Below are 14778 nucleotides of genomic sequence, written 5' to 3' on the forward strand. Positions count from 1 at the left end.
TCTTTTGGCTTCTCTAGGCATACCCTAGCCTGACTTTGTTCTTGTTATCTGAGTGTCACCCAATGTACATTGTTCTGCAGTGGGAATCACTGGAGGAGCTAAGATAGTGGCTCCAGTTGTCTCAGACTTCAGGAAGCTGTAAATCATTGTCTCTGCCCTGTTGTGGGTGATGCTGAGGATATTTCTATGGTTGCTGACTCTTTTTGGTCCCTTAATAAGAAATTATACTCTCCTGTGAGATGTTGCTAACACTTCTCAGTACTGACTAAAATTGTATTTCTGTGAATGTGAGTTTCTGGAATTTGTGACACCTCTGCTCAGTGAGTGACAGGAAGAGTTATGCCTGGTGTAACTGTGCATGCCAGACTCTGGCTGGTTTTGTGTCCATGTCCCCAGGTGAGCAGAAGGCAGCTCAAAGCAGGTAAAACACCTTTGTGTGCAGGAGAGTTTTGCTGTGCAGAGGCCATCCAAGTGGGCTGAAGTAAGGCTTCATGGTGTTGCAAGTGACAAACTACTTCTGTTTTCTTATGTGTCCAGAACATGGTCCTCTTATTAGCTGCACTGAGAGCTAGAGAAGGTTAAAATGCTCTTGGAGGGCTCTGAGCAGGCATTAACCATGACAGCTGAAACATTTGTAGCTGGTCAGAACTTTATAGGAGATGAAGAAGATGACAACAAAAGTTGCTCTATTACACAAGTAGTTGGGGGTTCTTAGAAACACTGCTGCTGCTGTACTTAATCTATTTCTTTGGGCCTGGGAGGAAATGCCAGCTTAGCCAAGACCTCTGCTGTGGTCTTGGGACAGCTTTGGTGATGGAGGCAGATGGGGCCTTGTTGAAACCTGACCCAGCAATGTGACTGTTGCCCCTTCCACAGATGAGAAGAGGCTTTTCCAGCTGCCCTGGCACTGGAAGACTTGTTCTGTAGCCATGAGTGGCTAAGCTGTGACTGGTTTTATTGGGATGAAGTAGGGACTGAATGTGAATGAGGATGGTTTGGCCTTGCTTGAAGTAAATGGAGCTATTGTGAGAGGTTAGGTAGTGCTGCTGGTGTCTGCCTGGCCTTAACAGGTACAAGAAGACCTTTGTCCTGCCATATTTGCCTTGTTGTTGTGAAGGTTTCAAATGCTTTCAGGAGAGAAGTTTGAATGAGAATTCCCCTTCTGTCTCACACAGATTGACTCTTCCTACAGGGATGAATCCTTTGATATCAAGATTTAAGGAGGTGAAGTAATCTTTAAAACAGTTAGTGCTTCCTTGTCATTTGGGCTATGGACTGTGCATTTCCCAGACCTCCCTGAAGGATGAGGAAACAGTCAAGTTAAGGGGTATCAATTAAACAGGGATGGCCATGCTTTGCTGTCTGGCACTGGAAGCCAGCTGGGTTGTCTTTCCTGAGACCATCAGTCCAAAAGCAGGAGCTTCCATGTGTGAAGAGACTCAGATTTTGGCAGCTCTCCCAAAACCTGGCTGTGGCTTTTGTGCTGAGCTAGACTGGGAAGGCATCAATGAGCTTGGTGGGACTCCAGTGAGCTGCTCTGAAGACCTGAGGGCAGTAGGGCTCCAGACACTTCTCCTCAGTTCCTTTTGTGTACAGTTGACATTGGCCAGGCTCCTTGCAAATATCTTGTGGAGAGTGGTAACTGTAGTAAACTGGAGATAGGAAGGAGGTGTGCTGCCATACATGACTGTATTTCCTTACCTATTCCTTCACTGTAGGCTGAGTTAAAATAACAAATTTGGTCTGGTTGTGTATTGTTGCCTTGCTTTGTTGAGAGAAGTGCTGGCCATGGTCTTTCCTTAAAGCTACTGTGTTGCACTAAGGAAACTTGCATTGTTGAGGGCAGATGGTGGAGCTGGGAAATGATCTTCTGTATCCTCGTTCTGGTGCACCTCATGGAGAAGCATCTGTGTTAGGGTGCAGATACTTTTATTTACCAGGAACCAGCTGCTTACTGCAGGAGACTTACCTCAGTTCTCATAAACAGGCCCTTCTTGCTGTCCTGGAGATTGCAGTCATCTCCATGGTGAGAGCTGTACAAGCAGGAGGGAAGATAATGACCTTGCAGATTAAAGGGCAAAAGGAGGTTTCCTAGTACATGAAGCTTGTGCTGATTGCCCTGGTTCTAGATTGAACCAGGAAAGGCAGGCTGTGAAAACAGAAGGGCTCTCTGCAAAAATCACAGGGCCAGGAGGTGCATTACTCAGCCTTGCAGTGTGGAGAGAAAAAAGCAGTGCCTGTTTGAGGAACTAAGGTGTGGATTTGATGTTTTCATGGACATGCCCTTTGAGCATATTTGAGAGGCAATCAGCCCATCTAATAAAAACTAGCAAAATCTGCCTGTAACTGGCTCTTACCTGCCTTTGATGTGGTTAAAGGGAAGCTGGTCTGCACTGTGCTCTTTGTTAGCTTGGAAATGCAAAGACCAGCAGCATCCCAGTGTGTCTGTCAAACATCACCAGAGCCTTGCCATGCCTGTCTTCACCTCTGTCCCAGGATGCTGGCCTTAAATTCCCTTTCTTCAGTACTCAAGTACCTGTGAGAAGCATGACTCTCTACAACTCCAGATGTGCATAGCTCCTTTTGCCATTCTAGTTCAGGCCTGATCTCATTTGTTTTGAAGCAGCTGCTGCCAAGGAGCTTCTTCAGGTCTTTTCCATCATCTAATTTTTTAGAGTTCTAGGAGTGCGATCAAGGGAGTGTAAAATGCCACATACCCTGCTCTTGAGCATCTGTGCCTCTTCCCTGTGCTGCTCAGGGATATGTGCAAAAACAACTTCTGCTGACTTAAAAAAACCCCTCATCTCACTTGATGTTTATCAAGTTCTCAGCTTGGTTGGCTTGTGACTTAGCTGGTGGTGGAGATGCCTAGACTATTGCTGCTGTTCTTGCTGGGGACACCTGATATTTATGTGATGCCTTGATCCCTTGCTTGGACCTTCTATTGGAGAAGGCTACCAGCCTTTCATGTGTTCCCAGTCTTCAGGCTAGCTGTGTCTCTCTTCTCTGGCTGGATTGGGAGTACTGGGAGGTGTTCGTTCTCTGCTGCTCAGGGGAGGCCTCACCTGGCATGCTGTGCCCAGTTCTCAGCTCCTCTGTGCAGGAGGAAAATAGACATATTGGAAAGGAGGGCTACGGAGGGCTTGTGTTGGTGGAACTTATGCCAGGTACTGTGATTCCAGATTGAATGTCCCATTGCTGCAGTGCCAAAGACTGAATCTGCTAATCCTGAGCAACATAAGTGGAGAACTTGGTTTGGGGTGTCATAACTTGGGCTAATGCGAAGAAGTTTGTAGCTTTTGGTGTAAGGTGTGAAAAACCTTGTGTGTAGTTTCTTGAGGGTGTGAGTGAAGGTTGTGCCAAAGCTGCCAGTCCTGTTGTTGTTGGAATGGAGTGAGGCGGCAGAAATGTGACCCTTCCTCCTTTCACTTGGCAAGATGGAGCAGTGTTGCTGGCACTGAAACTGGAGCCAGGCTCCTCTTGGAGGTGTGTGGGGTTAGAAAGAGAGACAGTAGACAAATGACCATGGGGGAATGTTAGGGAAAGCCTTTTCATTGCAAGTGTGTCTGGATGTTGAAGCAGAGCCCCAGGGAGGTTGTGATAGACACATCCTTGCAAGTAATTCAAAGTTCATATGAACACTCAAAAGTCTTTTTGCCTGAGCAGTTAGAGCTGGCTGTGCTCATAGCAGGGTATGGGGCCAGAGACCTCCAGAAGTCAGTTCCAGTCTAATGCTCTTCAGTGGTAGGTGGTACCCAGATGGTGTGGTTCAGCTGTGGCATAAATCACAGCCTGGGATTATGCCTGACTGCCTTCTCCTAGGCTGGCATGACAAACAGATGCTAAGGAGGTGCCTTAGTACTTCTTTGTGGGAAGTGTGCATCTTTCTGGAGATGTTCACGAGGAGATGATGTGTGCCTGTTGCTGGGTTTCATATTGTATGTATTGTTTCAGTCTCCCTCTTTCATTCCTCCAGGTACAGCTACATGATTGACAATGTCATTCTGCTGATCACCGGGACTCTGCACCAGCGTTCCATCTCCGAGCTGGTGCCCAAATGCCATCCTCTGGGAAGTTTTGAGCAGATGGAAGCTGTGAACATTGCTCAGACACCTGCAGAGCTTTACAATGCAATCTTGGTGGACACTCCCCTGGGTGAGTGGAGCTGTTCAAAATACCTCCCAGCTGTCCATGGTGGAACAGATGTCCCTTTCTCCCCCAGTCTGACTATCTCCAGCTAAGCCTAAGTTGTGCTCCAGGAAGACAAAGTGGTGGGTAATGCACAGCTGTGGCTGTACTGCTTTGGTGGCTGGGCTTGAGTTCAGGTTTATGTCTCTCCTATGCTATCTTTTCCTCTGGAGGACAGCTACCTCTCTGTGCCCTTCAATCAGTGTCCAGGCCATCACAGTGGTAGGGCAAGATCCTAGACAGTTTGGTTTTTGTGAGCCAGGCCTTTAATCTCCTTAGTGAAGGAGATTAAAGTTGGGTCTTCTGCTGGAATGAATCACTTGATTTCTAGCACTTTTAGTTGGACCACTGGGTAATTTCTTGTATGCAGTTTTTATAGATAATTACAGAGATAAAGCGCATGCCCAGTCTTGTTCTGGGACTACTAAAATTAGCACTATTTGAATAAAAGCCCTTTATATAAATAAAAAACAAACCCAAACAATGACAGCAAAACAAAAAAAATCTCCAAAAGCTATTTAAAACTCATTGTATACCAGCATCCTGAACTGAGGTACATTGTCTCAGGTCTACAGGCTTGTTTAGGAGGCACATAATGCTAAAACCAAGTATCTCATGAAGAGCTAGTCAGATAGATCTGCTCTTTAAAGATAAAGGTGTAGGAAGTGGTTCTGGAGAAAATATGGAAGTCTTTGCAGTAGTAGGGGAGGTAGTCACAGGTGACTTTCTAGTTTAGCATCTGTGGGCAAAAACGTAATGAGATATGCCTGAGTCAGTGATTAGTCATTCTTTTGGGGTTGCTAGAAAGAAGAAAACACTCTAAGTCATCATGCTGTCTTTGATAGAAATAGTTGGCTTTGGAACTGAAAGTGCTTTTGTAAATGCTCTGTTATAATGGGGCAAATGAAGCAGTCATCATGGAAAAATGACTTGTGCCCAGTAAAGAAGGGAAAACCTGCTTCAGGAGATCTGGGTTGCAAGGCAGGGCAACAACAGAGCAGGAGAACTGAGGCTCTGCATGCAGCTGAGTTGAGCCCACTGTGGGGATGATGTGTGGGAAGAAAATCCTCCTCACAAGTAAGTGGGAACCTTCCCATTTTGGTAAGAAGATGGAACAGAGTATTTCAGAGATATTATCTCTCAGACACCTTAAAGCTTCCAGCAGAATATGGAGTGAAAATGCCCCATGTCAGTGTTGAGGTGCTTCTGGACACCATGGCTGGCAATTGAGGGTCTTTGCCTCTTGCTTTCATGTACTTGTCCATGAGTTGGTTTTGCCTGCTCCAGCCCTGCCTGGGCTAGCTTCTCCAGACCTTTGCCCTGGCCATGCCCTTGGGGCTGTGTACCAACCAGTATGGCATTTCTTCAGCAGGGGAGCATGGGGAGTAGCTGTGTTGCCTAAACAAGCAGGCATGCAGGCTTCAGTTGTTTAACTTGCACTCTTTCCAGTGACCACACGCAAAGAAACAGCAGCTCTATCTCCTAAAAGGACTTGAGTAGCTACGTGGCTTGGTGGGAATGCCTAACCCCAAATGGCTTTCATAGGTTAACAGGGCTGTAAGCTTAATTTGGGATATTGGAGGGCCAAGAACTGAAATAGCTGTGTACTCATTCCTCAGCTACTCTGAAGTAGCCACTGCTTAGCTCTCCAGGCTGGCCAGCACATCCTGCAGTAAAAACCAGTCCTGGCACACTCTGTTTGCATTTTTGCCAACCATCGGGAGCAGCGTTCCCCCGGACACGTGGCATTGTGCTCTGGTGCTGCAAAGAAACTTCTGCAGAGGTTAACCTCTGTTCAGGACCCTCCAGACCCACACTGTGGCTGCTGTCCTTCCAGGCAGCTCATGCTATAAAAGTGGTGCAGGCCAGAGGTGTGAGCCTGCATTGCAGCTGGTTTGTTGCACAGAGCAGAGCACTGGTCAGTTCTCAGCACGGCTGTGGTGTCTGTTACCCACAGCTGCACTGTGTAAGCTGAGACAGATCAGATTTCTCTTTGTAGCAAATTCAGCAAAGTTGGTTACTGAGTGAGAGTTGAAGTCAGGAAGTTCTGTCAATGGGTTTTATTGTACCACTCGTTTACATTTACACTGTAGATGTACAAGACTCTAGATCTGCAGCTTGCAGCACCTGTTTGATCTGAAATCTGTGTTCTTTAGGTGGCAACAACTTCTCCAACTCCCTCCCAGGGATACTCTGGCAAAGTATGTATGGCTGAGCATCCTACCAAGTCCTAGTAATTTATTCTGTCTCCTGTTACTAACTTTCAGCTAGAGAAATAAAAGCCCTTGGAAGAAGTGGAAAATGAGACTGATAGACTTGACCAGGAGAAACAACTCCTGACTCCAACCATGACCAGTGTCATGGGCAATACGAGCTATGGCATCATCATACCTTAATCCCCACTAAGATATTGTAGGAGGGAGAAGCATCAGCTCCTTGTGTTTCACTGGCTACTGTCTCACAGGTGCTTAAGCACTCCTGCAGTGCTGTAGCAGGCAGTTCAAAGCTGCCTTGTCACCTCCAAGTGCCTGCATCTGGGATCAGTTTGGGGACTGCTTATGTTTAAATACAGGCTTCTCTATCACTGATGCTGGGGGCAAGAGCTGAGAATTTCTGCTGGGAATAAAACCATGGGACTAAGAGGTAAAGAAAGATTTTCATAAGAGAACCCCAAAAATTATTATGGCCTAAGGGACCATGGTGGAGCCTGAGGTTTTGAGTCATGACAATTTGGCTGCTGAAAATAAGGGCCAGGCCTAGGAGGGACAAGCTCAACACAGGATGTGCTTCTGCCTGGTATTGTTGAGGAGTCTGGAAAATGCTGAGCATGGCTCTGGTTAGGGCAATGCTAACTCTGTCTCTGGCTCTGTTTCAGCTGCTTTCTTCCAAGACTGCATATCTGAACAGGACCTGGATGAAATGAATATTGAAATAATTCGAAACACGCTGTATAAGGTAAATGAGTCACAGAGTTGCAGAATGGGTTTGATTGGAAAGGACCACAGTGGGTCATCTGGTTCAACATCCCTGCTCAAGTAGGGCTATCCCACAACACAGGATTGTGTCCAGATGGTTCTGGAATATCTCTAGTGAGGGAGGCTCCACACCCTTGCTGGGCAAACAGTTCCAGTGCATGGTCATCCACACAGTAAGAAGATTCTTCCTCATATTCAGGTGGAAGTTCTGTGCATCAGTTTCTGCCTATTGCCTCTTGTCCTAGTGCCCTCTCCTTCCTGAGACAGGAAGGAAATGTAAACTTCCCTATTTATTCCTGGTGTGGTGATTAAACATGGCCAAAACCTCCTTGCATCCATTGGAAAGTAAAGATAACACTCCTGGAGGGGCCTGACATCTGATCACACAGCTCTGCTGAGTCAGGGCACCAGAGCTAGGCAGAGGGGATTTTCTCAGGAGTCTGTACAAGAGATTTTGCAGAGGTTGTGTCTTTGAATTTACTCATGCCCTAGGCAGGCAGGAGAAGCCTGCTCCCTTACCACATGGGTTCAGAGGTGCGGTTAACTGCATTCACAGTGACTAAACTTAAACTTGGTTGAAGGACTCCCATGGCTTCGCTCCTTGTTTTGAGCCCTTCCCAAAGACCTTGCCACTGTCTGCTCAAGCCTTCTGTGGCCGTGATTAGGGTTAGATGTTCTTGGTAGAGCAGTGTGAAAGATGCAAGCTGGGGAGAGTATTGGCAGAGAGATGTGGAGGGGGCTAAGGATCTCCTTGTCCTGACTGTCATCTCCTCTGCAGGCTCTGTCTGGTTTTAGCTGGCAGTGTTGAAGCGTGTGTTTATGTGCAGGCTGTGGCTATCGCTCCATCTCTGCTCTCTGGATCAGGGGTGGGATGCAGATTTTATCTGTCAATCTTGTTTTGGCTGGTCACATCCAGCCTGCAGTCAGTATGACCTCTTCTTCCCAAGAAAGCTATGGCCTGTTTGGAGAGGCAGAGAGCAGGTCAGGCGTGAAGGGAAGGAGGCAAAAGGAGGGAAAAGGAGCGGCGCGTCAGCAGTCATGCCCAGCTGCCTGTGGCCTCTGGCGTGTACTGGTCTTTGCTGTAACAGGGAGGGACACCTGTGTGCATAAACACCAGAGCCTTGCAGGGCACAGGTCTCAATGTGAAGCAGGAGGGGGAAGGCAGGCAGCAGAGTGGGCACAGGGAAAACTGGCTGGGAGGGAGGTGGGATGTATCCCTTTAGATCCCAGCTGCCATGTCCTTTCCCATATCCTTTTTGAGGCTCAATACTGCTTTATAGTCTGCTCTTCCTACCCACAAATGGAAATGTAGGTGCCTGTAATGCCTCAGTGTGTGCTGGCACTGGTTCTTGCTAAAGAGCAGCCCCTGGGGAATTCAGGGGCTCTGTCCGTAACAAATCACAGAGATGAAGGAGTGGAAAAGGTAATTGCTGCCTACAGAATACTTGAAGCTACCTCTCTCCCCAGGGACTGGAAAATGCATAATACAATGCAAATGAGGGAAATAAAATCAGGTCTGAAATCTGCAGAGAGTTGCTCTGAAAAGCACAACAGGCCTGGGACAGATGCCTGCATTCGTGTGGAGTTGGCATGGCAAGGGGAAGTGCTATCTCCCAGACATACTGAAGGCTTTTAAGAAATCTGTGAGTGTGTTGACAGAAGGTTTGAGCAGGATTCATAGGAGGAAGGCTATTACAAAGGCTTCTTGTTAGCAATGAAGGTTCTCAAATGGAAATATGATTAAAATGGGGAACAGAGGTTAAAAATGGTCAGTGCTTAGTGTAGAGTGCAGTCAGCAGCCAAGTCTTGCAATGGAAGTGTGCTGGCATTGTTATCTTTATTGCTGGCCTTGTTATCTTCAGTGCTTACTCCCTTTGTTCCATCTCTTGTTGAAGTGAAGCCAGCTGACTGTTGGCCTTTGCTGGTGACTTTCTTGTAGGAACCAGTTGAAGGAGCTTTGCAACTGGACAATAAAATAAAGCAGGCAAATCAGTGTGGGTAAATGTGGACTGGTGTATGGGAGAGGCCAGGAGGGAGCCCTAACTCTGCTTGTATAGTGAGGGTCTCCTTGTTCCTTCCTACTACTAATTGGAATCTTGGCTAATGATTGACGTAAGCAATTGTCTCTATACAAGGTAACATATTCCTAACAGTAGAAAAGAACTGTATGAGTATCACTGTGCTACTGAATCCATCTGTAAAGTGTGCTTGACCTGGACACTATCTCATTCCACTAATCAGAGTATGAACAGCAAAACAGGAGATGATGCTAAGGCAGACACATTTAGAAGCTTGGGTATGATGATTCTGTACAGAAAACTGCAGGAAAAGCCTAGGGTTCCTCACCTGGCAGAGGAGGGTGGTATCCACAGATGACGTTGGAAAAGTCATTGTGGATGGACAGGCCACAGGCCTGTCTTCAGACTAGATTTGAGGACAGGTGAGGCTGGCAGGAGGCAGAGAGGGTGGGTTCATGAAAGAGAAGACCCATTGAGGATTATTAAAGGCAAAGATACCTCTGTTCCTCGGGTAAAGGCTTTAGGATGTTGGGGTTTTTCTTCCAGTTGCTGTCACTGGAAGGGCACCCAGTGCAGCTGTTTACAGACTGTTTCTGTGTTGTATGTGATACTGGATTTCCATACACTGCTGGATATTGGAGTTCACCTGTATTTGCTTCTAAAGTCTTAGGTTTGTGCATGAGCTCTGATAAGGGCAGAGGTAGTGACTGAATCTCTTCACCATGTTCCCTTTCCTGTCAGCCTCAAAGGGCATCCATTATCTATGTCCTTGTTCCTGTGGTAACTCTGCAACTGTTGCTCTGTGCTCTCCTCCACCTGAGCAGTGGCAAATGCTGGAGAGGCTTTCTTTGATGAGTGATGCTCACCCAGCATTGTCGTCTTGCACTGTGTGGTAACAAATATTTACAGAACACAGTAATCCAGGTGCTTTCCTGGTGCAGAGGCTGAGGGTAGCCAACTTGTACATTCTTGGTCCATCTTAAGTCCTAGAGTTGTTGTGATAAAGCAGAGATTTGTGGTGTCTCAGCATCCTTTTATTCCATCCCTTTGCACATTCTGCTTGCAGAACTCTGCTTGGGGAGGTGTTTTAATACTTGGTCACTTCTTCTGAGAACATTTTTGCTGAACGATACTTTTAGCCATCCACAGCCTTCTTAGGCTCCCCCTGGGAGACAGAGTCATCTTCCAGATGGATTACAGAACATCTCCACTAAGGATTTCCTGGAGGCAGCGTAGCTGTGCCTGGCTGTATGATTTCTGCAGTGCTTCACTTGGGATAGAGACCAAGTGGCCGCAGTGTGAAAAGAGAATTGGAGAGAATGGCTGGTTTCTTTCACAGATGTCCTGTCTCATCTCTGGACTCTGCTTACACAGCGCTACTTTCTAAGTGTAAGTCTTCAGCTATGGTTGTGTGGCTTGGCACATTTGTGGAGGCCAGAGCAGGGTCAGGAAACCACGTGAGACTTCAGTAAAATGAGTTAGGCGACTCAAAGGAGAAAAATAGGCTTTAACCTTGCTGCCTGGGGATCTTGCCCACAGTAAGCTCATGCAGTCACTTGAACAAACCCAACCACAACCCTTCATGTCTCTGGCTCCTGGGGAAAGCACAGTCCTTGTGTGGGCAAGTTCACATGGGGCCAGAGTGCCTGTGCTGTGTTACAGAGCGTCTGGGAGCAAGAGAGCAAAGTCTGCCTGCTGTCTGTCCTCTGCTGAAGGGCCCTGTGGGGAAGTAGATGAAGCTGTGTGGAGGAATACTCATCTCCCCTCTCTCTTCCAGGCTTACCTGGAGTCCTTCTACAAGTTCTGCAAGACTCTGGGAGGTACCACAGCAGATGCCATGTGCCCAATCCTGGAGGTAGGTCTGGAAACTTCCGTAGCTGATGGTATTACTGTGATGGTCATCACTCCCTGCTCAGGCCCAGCTTGTCTGCCAGTTGTTAAACATTCTCCAGTTCATGCTCAGCATCCCCATGCCCACTTGACCTGCTCACTGGGATCCCTGGGGAACACTGCCTGAGCATGACTTTGGTTCCCCAAGTACTGATACATTAGTTGCCTCTGTGGCAGCATCTTCATTCTCTCATGTGGGTGATGTGTAGGAGAGCTACCAGAGCTGTTGGAGTCACAGCTTGTCTCCATGCCAAAGCTTATTGTGAGATGTGCAGGACTTAGGAGCAGTAGGCGAGAGTCACCCCTTGACATGGACAGGATTTGGCTTGTTCCTGGGATGGGGATTTCCTCACCTGAATGCGCCCCAGGTATAGGGCTTACTGGAACCCTGCACTTGTAGCCTGCCCTAGCTGAGCACTGGAGAGCTGTACACATCCCAGGAGCCTCCTCCTGCTGCCCTCCTGATGTGGCTGTGTGCAGAGCAGCACTGATAGCTGCCAGCCTTTGCTAAAGATACTGCATCCCAGCATGAGCCACTCTCTTCCCACAGTTTGAAGCTGACCGGAGGGCCTTCATTATCACCATCAACTCATTTGGTACTGAGCTGTCCAAGGAGGACCGAGCCAAGCTGTTCCCACACTGTGGCAAGCTCTACCCTGAGGGCCTGGCTCAGCTGGCCAGGGCAGATGACTACGAGCAAGTCAAAAACGTTGCTGACTACTACCCTGTGAGTGCTCTGGGGTGAGGGCATGGGGATTGGTACAAGAACCTGCTCTGCATCAGAGCTTCTTGGGGATCTGGGGAAACCTGTGACTTGACAGCCTGGGGAGAGAGGTGCCAGTCTTCTCTGATGCTGTTGGTCCTGTGCTCTCCTTGGGCAGGACTTGGCTTGCCTGAAATGTCGTTGGCTTCTTAGTCATGGCTGTCATTTTAGGGGTGACTGGGAGACAATGTTCCCTGTCCAAGGGTGTGGGGACTGCCTTTACCACCAAACCCTTGAAGTGCTGATGTGGCAGCAGTGACAGGCTCTCCTGGCCTGATTTGGAATGGAAATGTATCTTCAGTGAGAAGTGGTGTTGCCCCACTTCCAGCCTTGAGCTCTGGCTCAGTTGAAGGTGAGCCGCTGACCTGGGAGGACACGTTTGGGTTTGTCTGTGTTCAAGCCACTTTGTGCATGGCTGTGGACCTGTTTGGAGTCAGAGAGCTCAGTGTTCCTTTACTGAGCAGCCTGTGTGTGTGGGCACAGGGGTCTGGCCCAAGCACTCCAGTCTGTATGTGGAGGGGGTCTGTACCTGATGCCCCTTTTCCTGTGGCTTGAAGCAATGAGAACTGTACATTTTGGAGAAGGGGCAGGACTCTTGGTTTCTCTGTCCTCTGACTTGACAGGGTGGCTGGAGTATCTGTGACACAGGAGGTCCTCAAGTGCTGCTGGACTTGGGTACAGGGTATATCCTCATGTAATGCTTTCCTGCAGGAGTACAAGCTGCTATTTGAAGGGGCTGGCAGCAACCCTGGAGACAAAACCCTTGAAGACAGGTTCTTTGAGCACGAGGTGAGTGAGCCCTGAGATGCTTCTTGACGTGTGCCATTTGCAAAGCTCCAGGTGTCAGGAAGCTGGTCTACTGCCCTGTCAGCAGCACTATGGATGAACAGGATTTGGGGGAAGGAGAAGCATGCTTGCCCTCTGCTCCTGCATGAGAATGGGGGCTGGCATAGTGCTTGGCCTGTTGTCTAACCCAGACAGATTCCAGCAGTGTGAGGAGGCATGTTTGGGGCTGCTAATGGATATTTGGTCCATCAATAGAGTGTAATTACGTGGAAAATAGGACTTTTTATGGTACCTGAGTTATAAATATTTCCCCCTTCAAATATCAGTCTGTCCTGAGCCATGTGCTATAGGTTAGAGCTTTCCCAGGGACCTAGAGAGATGCGGAGCAGGATACCTGTGCAGAGCCTTCCAGCCTGCTGGGAAGTCATGGGTCCTTCCAAGCAGCTGCGTGCTTGCCTTGACCAACTCCTCCTATCTGAGGTGAACAAATGACATGTCCTCCTCTGGGCTTTCCCCAGGTAAAGCTGAACAAGCTGGCCTTCCTCAACCAATTCCACTTTGGAGTCTTCTACGCCTTCGTGAAGCTGAAGGAGCAGGAGTGCCGCAACATCGTGTGGATCGCAGAGTGCATCGCCCAGCGGCACAGGACCAAGATTGACAACTACATTCCCATCTTCTAACTCTGCTCCTGTCCAACTCTCCCACCCCTGGAGTCTGGACAGATCCCTAACTCCCTGAATTGTCCCACGCCCAGACTCCAGGGATGTCCAATCTGTGGAACTGGATCAAATGAGAAAACTGTACAGTTGCTAGTTAAATTATTCAAAAGCTGGAATTGTGTGTGCTGTGAGATGTCCAGAGGTACCAGTGGTCCAGGCTTAGCCCTGTGCAGCAGGAGGGTCTCCTGTTGTGTATACAGTAGTCACAGTGTTCCTGTACTAATTGCTGTGTGTGCTTATGCCCATAGAGCTGTGGGGGGCTGCCTCTGAGAGAGTCCCACTGCTGCAGAGGAATGGGCCAGGTCTGCCATGGCTGGGGGGCCCTCTGTCAGTGCTCTGCACGTCTCCTACTCAGTGTTGTTCCTGTGAGATGTAGTTAGACTGTGATTTGTAGCGTACCCCATGCTGCTGTGCAATCCCTGCATCCCCTTGTAGTGAACCCTGACCTGGGAGAGACCAAGCAACCCTGGCCAGGACTGGAATGGAGCCTGTGGGAATGTGAGGGCAGAGCCAGAGTGCTTGTGGAGCACAGTCCTCCCACTCTGGCAGTGTTTGCACTCATGCAGCCTCACTGTGTCTGCAGATTCAGCTCTCATCAGTCTCCCTGCCCTGGACAGGGATCCATAAGCTGGCTGAGCTCCTTCCTCAGAGCTGTGCAGACCCACAGCTTGCAGTTTACTGACACAGCCATGGAAGAGCTGGGGCTCCTCTGGGCTCTGCAGATATTGGTGGACCCCTGCGCCCCTCCAGGGTAGACATCCAGGCTTCTCCCCTGCAGAGGGTGGATTGGCACTACCATGGAGCTGTACGGCACAGCTGGCCAGGGAACAGAGCAGCCTTAGTCACCCTGGTGGGGGCAGGGATGTCCCAGGCCCTGCCTGTCTGTGGTCTAGGGTGGGAGCCAAGCCCTGGGCATGGTGTGGCAGCCCTGCTCTGTGCTACTGTGTTCTGGCTAGCTCCTATTTGCACGTGAGTTCTGGGAGATGTGCAATGGCAGCAGACAAGCCTTTTGCTAGAGGGAAACACGCTGGATGCTGCTGGGAGGAAGGATCAATGGAGAATGGCTCTGTCCCAGCTTGTGCTGTGGTCACCTCTGCAGCTTGTTTTCCTGTGATCCCCTCCTCTCTACACCAATAAATATCTGCCTACTGCACTGTGCTCTCCTGCTTACTTGGGCACCTGCTCCCACAGCCCCAGGTGGAGCCTCCATCAGTCACAGGGAATCTGGTAGTTGTGGTGGTGGAGCCTGGTATGGTTCCTGTGTGAGTTGGGACACTTGTTTGTACCACAGGAATCGTGGTACCACCCCATGAGGCCCAGAGTACTCCCTCCAGCCCAAGCCAGGACAGTGTGTGCTCTGTGGGTGCAGCTGGCTGCTGAGCTAAGGGGTGCAGCCTTATGGGAATGGTCCATAAGGTGAGGGAGCTGCATGGTTTGTC

At 48.9% G+C, this 14778-nt stretch overlaps 1 protein-coding gene across 1 annotated transcript in view; it reads left to right on the forward strand.

Moving 5' to 3' along the window:
- ATP6V0D1 (ATPase H+ transporting V0 subunit d1) overlaps positions 1-14492 on the forward strand; it is a 33786-nt gene extending 19294 nt beyond the window's left edge. The window contains exons 3-8 of the mRNA XM_058813588.1: positions 3977-4155; positions 7064-7143; positions 10959-11036; positions 11622-11798; positions 12546-12623; positions 13139-14492. Coding sequence (XP_058669571.1) covers positions 3977-4155; positions 7064-7143; positions 10959-11036; positions 11622-11798; positions 12546-12623; positions 13139-13300 — 754 coding nt within the window. The 3' untranslated portion in view covers positions 13301-14492. The remainder of the gene's footprint in view (positions 1-3976; positions 4156-7063; positions 7144-10958; positions 11037-11621; positions 11799-12545; positions 12624-13138) is intronic.
- The last annotated feature ends 286 nt before the right edge of the window (positions 14493-14778 follow it).

Source organism: Ammospiza caudacuta, chromosome 13 (assembly GCF_027887145.1).
Source record: "Ammospiza caudacuta isolate bAmmCau1 chromosome 13, bAmmCau1.pri, whole genome shotgun sequence".
Taxonomy (NCBI): Eukaryota; Metazoa; Chordata; class Aves; order Passeriformes; family Passerellidae; genus Ammospiza; species Ammospiza caudacuta.